The 7,648-nt window shown below is 33.9% G+C and overlaps 1 protein-coding gene and 1 long non-coding RNA gene across 2 annotated transcripts; one reads left to right on the top strand and one right to left on the bottom strand.

The window, feature by feature from the left end:
* Positions 1 to 2,074: 2,074 nt before the first annotated feature.
* LOC104772876 (GDSL esterase/lipase At5g45910) lies at positions 2,075 to 3,950 on the top strand. Its single transcript, XM_010497434.2, has 5 exons — positions 2,075 to 2,361; positions 2,525 to 2,755; positions 2,903 to 3,051; positions 3,157 to 3,433; positions 3,596 to 3,950. The coding sequence occupies exons 1-5, from the start codon at positions 2,115 to 2,117 to the stop codon at positions 3,826 to 3,828; spliced, it is 1,137 nt and encodes a 378-aa protein (XP_010495736.1). The 5' UTR covers positions 2,075 to 2,114; the 3' UTR covers positions 3,829 to 3,950.
* A 2,007-nt stretch (positions 3,951 to 5,957) lies between these two features.
* On the bottom strand, positions 5,958 to 6,872 carry LOC147919795 (uncharacterized). Its single transcript, XR_015592581.1, has 2 exons — positions 6,753 to 6,872; positions 5,958 to 6,602 (listed from the first exon to the last, which is right to left on the bottom strand). It is a non-coding gene; the product is annotated as an uncharacterized LOC147919795 (long non-coding RNA).
* Positions 6,873 to 7,648: the final 776 nt, after the last annotated feature.

Raw genomic sequence — 7,648 nt, 5'->3', positions numbered from 1 at the left:
TATGTATGTATCATAAAGTGAGAAAAATACAGCAGAAGGGAGATTGACGATGCTTTCCGAAGAGAGCCTTACTCGCTAACCGATCATAAAATCGATTATTGTCCAACTTCATATTTGATTTCTCTCTGTTACGGTTAGCATGCAGCATCCTTTGGCTGAACTTTCTTTTTGCGAACCGTACATGTAAACCCGATGTGTCCAAACATAACTCTGAAATATAGACATATTGGTACCAATGCTTCCGTACCAAAGTCTTTTTTATATATCTTGACTCTGTAATTTTCTTCACAATACTCACAAATAGCATCAATGTAGTAGTAATCTCCACCGTAATATCCTTTGAGAAAAGCTTGTGGCTAAATTTGAGCAAATCTCCAAAACTCACAAGGGAGAACCATAGTCCTTTGGTAGATCCCACACTTGGGCCAACAATATCATCACCAACATCCAAAGATCGATGGATTTGAATAGTTATAGTCACAACTTTTTGACTTGCCGAATGTAATATCAATACCACGAGAGAAAACCAAGTTGTTTCCATCTCTTGTACAACTTTGGCCAACAAATTAACATAAGCATCAACATCAAATACATAATTAACTTCTTGTAACCCGATGATGAGAAAAGGTTCCCATCTAAACAATGTTGATGCGTTCTTCAAACTGCAAATCTGACCAATAACCATGTATAGTCGCTTATAATTGATCAAAACCATCTCTGACTTCGAAATACCAATACACCCATAGCCAAATTGATGGAGCCATATATCCATCACCCAAAGATAGTATCAACAACATTCACTCCCGGATCCCATATCCTACTTTGATCTTTGTTTCTTAGATTGAAGAAGTACAATTTAGATCGAAGGATTCTATAAGATTGAAGAAATCTTATATTGGGTATAAAACGACAACCATCAATCAGAGATGGAAGGAAACTGACACAACTACTCTTGGGCCGGGGCTTGAATAAGGTCAGAAATACACTCTCCCAGAAGGAGAGAATGAAGATGCAAGTTTGAGTAGAACTCCAACCACGACAGAGACAAAACAAGGCAATCCTTTCCCGACTCAAATACGGAACACCCAATGAGATTTGGGTGTAATGAAACACCACACAAGCCGGCGATGGTGCCAGTACGGATCCGATAACACAAACAAACGCTATCGGAAGCAGATATTTCCTCACCATCATTATAAAGGAGCAAACAATGGGGATTTTGAATCCTGGATTTGTCAAACAAATTAACAAAAGCTATACAGAAAGAAAGATTGAAAGACTAGTATTAAGAGAAAAGGGCCGACCGACGCCAGAGTAACCGGCGCCGACCGGAAAAACTTTGAAAGCCGGTGAGTTCTTGTTGAACCGTTTCTTTGGGGATATCGCCCAGAGAGAAACCGTTCTTTACCATTTTTTATTTTTCTACAAGTGAAATTGTTCCTTAGAAACTAATGTTTCACTTCAATTTTATTTTTATGTTTAGAATTTTATAAATACAATTACATAATTTGTTTTTTTACTCCACCATGCATTAAAATCTTACTTATATTCTAAAACTTATTAACTCATTCTAAATTTTGGAATATGATCATTTTTTGTTAAAATTTGAATAATAATATTATTACTAAAATAAATCAATAGTATTATTTTTACTATTTTAAAATATTTATTTATTTAAAACATTTAGGTTTTAATATGGGGTTTTAAACGTTTAGCTACATAGTAGATTAGTGTTTAGGATTAGGTCCAAATAAAAAAAATGAGTTGCTGATGTGGCAGCATGAGAAGTGAGGAAAGGTAACTTTATATATATAGATAGATATGTTTACTTTTGTTTTCGTCGTATCAGTTAACCATATGGCATATGCTGCCTGTTTCTGATTAATAACTAATAACTAAAGCTTATTTATTACTGAAAGAAACAGTCAAACAGGTCGCAATGTTACAAAACAATAATGTGTATACGTTTTCATGGCATTACTCTCTAGACTCATCACCGTTACAATTATATTAATGATCTTTTCTTATACAATATCAGTATATATAAAATCTTATTGGAAATGTTCATGAATGAAAAACAACTAAAATTGAAATCAAATTCGAAAGATCATAAGATGAGAATCAATATGTTGTTTATCGTGGCATTGTCTTTTCTAGTCTCCGTTCGGTCGTTACCGATGAAACCAACTCTAAAATACGAGTCAATCTTTAATTTCGGCGATTCTTTAAGCGATACCGGAAACTTTTTGATATCCTTGGGTGGTTACATTCCGAACATTGGAAGACCACCGTATGGACAAACTTTTTTTAACCGTTCCACCGATCGTTGCTCCAATGGACGTCTCATCATCGATTTCATCGGTTCACTTCTCATCTCTCTCAAAAAACTTTTACTATCACCTCTATAAGTAAAACTATAAATATAATATCTGTTGTATATATCTACTTCGATTTAATATGATAATTTTTGGATATTGACGAAAAATGAAAAATATGAGCACAAAGTATATGATTTTTCATGCAGCTGAGGCAAGTGGACTACCATACCTTCCACCGTATCTCCAAAGTGCACGGACGAACAATTCGGTAGATTTCAAGAGGGGAGCAAATTTTGCGGTGGTTGGAGCAACAGCGAACGAGTTTAGCTTCTTTAAAAACAGAGGTCTTTCAGTAACGTTGTTGACGAACAAGACACTGGATGTTCAACTTGATTGGTTCAAGAAGTTAAAACCTTCTTTGTGCAAAACCAAACCAGGTATAATTTTTTTATTTTTTAATACCATAGTTATTTTTAAATACCATAATTATATTTATTTTATTTATTTTCAAACTATAAAAGTTTCAAATACAAACAAATTAATAACTTTATTTTTGCATAATCTTCATTATTTTGTTTTTGCAGAATGTGAAAAATATTTTAGAAAATCTCTGTTTTTCGTCGGAGAAATTGGTGGAAATGATTATAATTACCCTCTTTTAGCATTCCGAAGTTTTAAAAATGCAATGGATTTGGTACCATTCGTCATTGACAAAATCATCAACGTCACAAGTGTAAGTAGGAAATATTTACACTAAATTTTCATATTCTTTTAAAAACGTTAACTAGTCAAAATATTCGTTCATTAGCTAACGATTTTGGTTTATTTTGATTTTAAGGCCTTGATAGAGGAAGGTGCGGTGACACTGATGGTTCCAGGAAACTTTCCGATCGGTTGTATGGCGGGTCTATTAGAGCGGTTTAATGATAATAATGGATGGCTCTATGATTCGAGGAACCAATGCCACAAGCCATTGAACAGTTTGGCTAAGCTTCACAACGATAAGCTCAATAAAGGCCTTCAGGCTCTAAGGCTAAAATACCCTCATGCCAAAATTATGTATGCTGATTATTACAGTTCCGCCATGCAATTCTTCAACTCACCTGCCAAATACGGTAATCCGAGAATTCAATATTTTTTCCTAGTTAGAAGACATATCTAACGGGTTAACAAAAAAAAAAAGAAGTGTTTTAACAGTTTTGAAAAAAAAAGAAAAAGGAGTATTTGAATATTGGTACAATCAATTTTGATACTTTATTTGATATGGTGTTTTTTAGGTTTCACTGGAAGTGTCCTAAAGGCATGTTGTGGAGGAAGAGATGGAACATACAACGCGAAACCAAACGTGCGGTGCGGAGAAAAGGGTTCGATCACTTGCAAAAATCCATCAACGTACGCAAATTGGGACGGAATGCACCTAACTGAGGCAGCTTACCGCCACATTGCAACTGGTCTCATTTCCGGACGTTTTACCAGACCTGTTTATAATAACACTAACTCACCTTTATAAGTAGTATTTTTTTTAAGAAAAATATTACATTTAATTTATAATTGAAACCCAATAAATTCGATTATATTCACATGAGGCTCGATCTGGAGCATAAGCAAATCATAATTTCGGGTTTAACATTATTAACGACAATTTTGGGAAGAGAAAAAAAACTAAAAATATTCAATAACAAAAAACATATCGAAATGTATAACTTTATATTACACGTATTACATTCGAAAACATTATTATTTCACACAAAAAGTTATAGACTAGCGGAGGTTTCGTTAGGTAATAAGTTAATAACTGATAAGTAAACAGGTTGCGAAACATGGATTTGAAATTTTGAACCCATCAAAAACCACTCAGTGACAGACCTCGCTAAACTTATCTGGGATGCTCTCAAATTAAGGGAAGCAGATCTAATGTTCCACAACCTAGCACATATTATCTGTGTCCATGTATCAGATGTTCCATTATAATGGGACAAAAAAAAAAACAAACGCACACACAAACACAAAGGTGTAGGATATTTTCTGTCATAAACCCACACTGATTGGTGAAGGATACCTTTACTCTAGAAGATTTCAGACTGTTTGCTACAATATAGGCAAAGGCTCTTCAGATGTTCTAACCCATAAATAGGTATATATATATATATATATAAATATATAAGTTATAACCTATAAAAAGGTTAATATATTGATACAAAGTAATAATGTTACCTTAACTTCTTCCCATAACTTATCCAGCTTGCTGCTACATGGCATATGGAGTACAATGAGATGGTATGGTTGAAAGTTAAAAGGCATACATCTCATGGGACAATTACTCCATGAGACTGTTTGGGCAAAACTAATCGATTCATTTAAAGACTACAGAAACAAGAAACAGATGTTGAATAGTTGCTTTTATTGATCAAAGTCTCGAGCTCAAATACAAGAATTCAAGGCACAACGAGTCAATCTATAAACCCTAGTCGCGTTCCAGAGTTGTGTCGTGTGTCTTGTGTTTTAGGTCTCTTGCTTTGCTCTCCCCTGTCTCTCGTGGAGGCCGCTCTCCTTATATAGAGATTCCTTTACCCCAATCCCTTACGACTTGTCTTGGGCTTGCCGACTCTATGCATGATAGGGTCGGTCGCGGGACTCTTGGCCCATTAGTAAAGTCGGTCGCTAGACTCTTGGTCCCTTAACAGATCTAGTCGCGTGATTTTCGGTCTATCGACGAAGTCAGTCGCGAGATTCTCGGTCCATCGACGAAGTTAGTCGCGAGATTCTCGGTCTCGTGACAGAATTAGTCACGAGATTCTCGGTCTCTTGACAGAGTGAGTCACGAGATTTTATGTTCATTGAACCAATTAAAAAGATTTTCCTTTTATAAGATAAACTCTTATTTACGCTGATTTTATCTAGCAAAATATGCATTGACTAAATAAATTATATTTATTTATTTATGATGATAAAATTATGCCCAACAGAGACTGCAAGGAGCAAAGTGAGATTCTTAATCCAGAAAAAATATTCTTCGTCTCTAGTGTATTTTCTTCATCTAGCCGAAGCCTTGAAATGTTTCTTGAAATATGTAGAAAACTTTTCAACCGCGAGCATCCTCGGAGACTTCAAGACTCTCAGCTCGGAGAAGGATGTTAAAGGAGAATTACCGAGTTGATACCCGAGCTAGACGCCGACTTGGAGGGCAAGGTAGTGGAATATATAGAGAATATGCACGAGTTGAAGAGAAAGGAAAAGTTCTCTCGTATAAGGAAACTACACATATTGGAGATCGGATTCCTGAAATATTAAAAGGAGAAGAAAAAGCTCGGACAAGACAACTCTTTTTGACACTCAAGAACCCTAGACTCGGCAGCTACTAGAAAACCCTAGCTTTACCCTTACAAAAGTAGAGGATTCTTGTAAACAAACTGTCGAATCTTGTTCTTGAATCAATTAAGATCTCTTTCTACTTATTAAGCTTGTGTTAACCGCTCGGTTTACAGTTGGTACTGGTTACCCTCGCACACAGATCATTAGACTAATAGACTGGGGAAAAAAAACGTAGTGAATTATGTACATGGCAAGTAATAAAGATTCAGGTAAATGACAATTGAATTAGCAAAAGGATGCGGGAAATTAGAGTACGTTAATTTTAAATGAACCCTTTAGAAAATTTATTGATCTTAAGATAATAGATTCACACATTTACAGGACACTTGATAAACTGGATGTCCACATAAGAAAATATTTTTGAATTTACATGTTTTGCAGCAAAATTACAAATATATCCTGTTTGAAAAAGAAAAAGAAAGTCCTAAAAAAGTCTGCTTGGTAAATTAAATGTCCACAATAGAAAAATAACATGTCACAGAAAATCACTCTTTATGTAACAATTAAATTCTATTCATTCAAAAAAGTTGAAATCTACTGTCTACAATGAAATGAGTTTATCATTTTTTTTTGTAAATTCCATATTTTGGATTTTTGAAAGCCCAAATATTTAAGAAATTATTACTTTAATATATATATAAATATATAATATAAATAGAACTCGATCAAGAAAAAATATTCAAGAAATTAGTACTTTTATAAGAATTCATAGTAAATATATTTTTTTTTACTTAGGGCACTGATAATTGCAACGACATATGAAGTTTAACCTGTCTTTGGCCAGAGAACAACTCGCCAGCCCTTGCCTCTTCAACACACATATCAACCCACACTCTTGGGAATCACACGTTCTCTTTTTAAACAGAATTTCCTCACAGCTAAATGGTGCTGAATTCACATTTCCGACCACTCCTATTTATTACACCAAAATTTATATGAAAATATATTTTTCCATTAAAAGAAATTTGTTTTGATACAAAACAATAACATGGCATTCATTAAAAAAAAAAAGATCGATTATTTGTAATATATTTAGTAAATATTAAATATATAGATACATACCAAGCACGAAAATGTTGAAGATGGCTAAAACGGTGAACAAGAGTTGAATGTGTTTAGTCATCGTAGACGATAGAAATGGATTGATGTTGTTTTCCAAATGATAAAAAGAAAGAACATAATATGTTATAATTAAGAAGTTATGTCTATTTAACTTTTAAACAAATCTATTTTTGGCTATATATGTATCTCCTTAAATTGTGATTTGACTGGCTCTAGATTAACGCAAACTCCGTTTAGTTGTATTGATCTGGTCAACGCAAACTCGAAATTTTTGTTAATCTAAAATATTTAAATTCATTATTTTTTACTATATTTTTTTTATAAACCTTCGAGGTGCAATCTTCTCCTTTACTTTTGGTTGTAGGTAGCCTGCAAGGTTTTGTCTCTCGGCTTCTGTTTTGAATCTGAAAATGCAAACATATGATACAGACACTGTCCTAAGGGCAAGTAGGACAAGAAGAAATACAAGCAAATCATAAAGAACCAAAAAATAGAAATAAGGCATGACGTTTAATGTATTAATTGATAAGGAAAATTACAAGAGCTGGAAGCTTGGAGAAAAGTCTAGAAGCTTGGAAAAAGGAAATTTAGCAAAGATAGAAATTTTCTTTTTTTCTCAAAGAACAAGAAAATTGCAATTCCTGTTAGCATTAGAATAGGAAAAAAGCCTGTTGTATGACACACTCTGTTAGTATAAATAGGGGACTTTGGCCTCAAGGTAGAGGCAGAGATTTAGAGTTTAAGAATTCCTAGCAATTGAATGTCAAGCTTAAGAAATATAGCTTAGAGATTCAAAGAGGGATGAGGAGTTTTTGAGAGAGGTTCTTGATCAAGCTTGTGATCTAAGAACTTGAGATTGAGAGGATAGAAAATAGTTTAAAAGAAAGTATTGTAAA

This window comes from Camelina sativa, chromosome 20, assembly GCF_030686135.1.
Source record: "Camelina sativa cultivar CO46 ecotype springtype chromosome 20, ASM3068613v1".
Taxonomy (NCBI): domain Eukaryota; kingdom Viridiplantae; phylum Streptophyta; class Magnoliopsida; order Brassicales; family Brassicaceae; genus Camelina; species Camelina sativa.
This window is presented reverse-complemented; position numbering and strand designations above follow the sequence as displayed.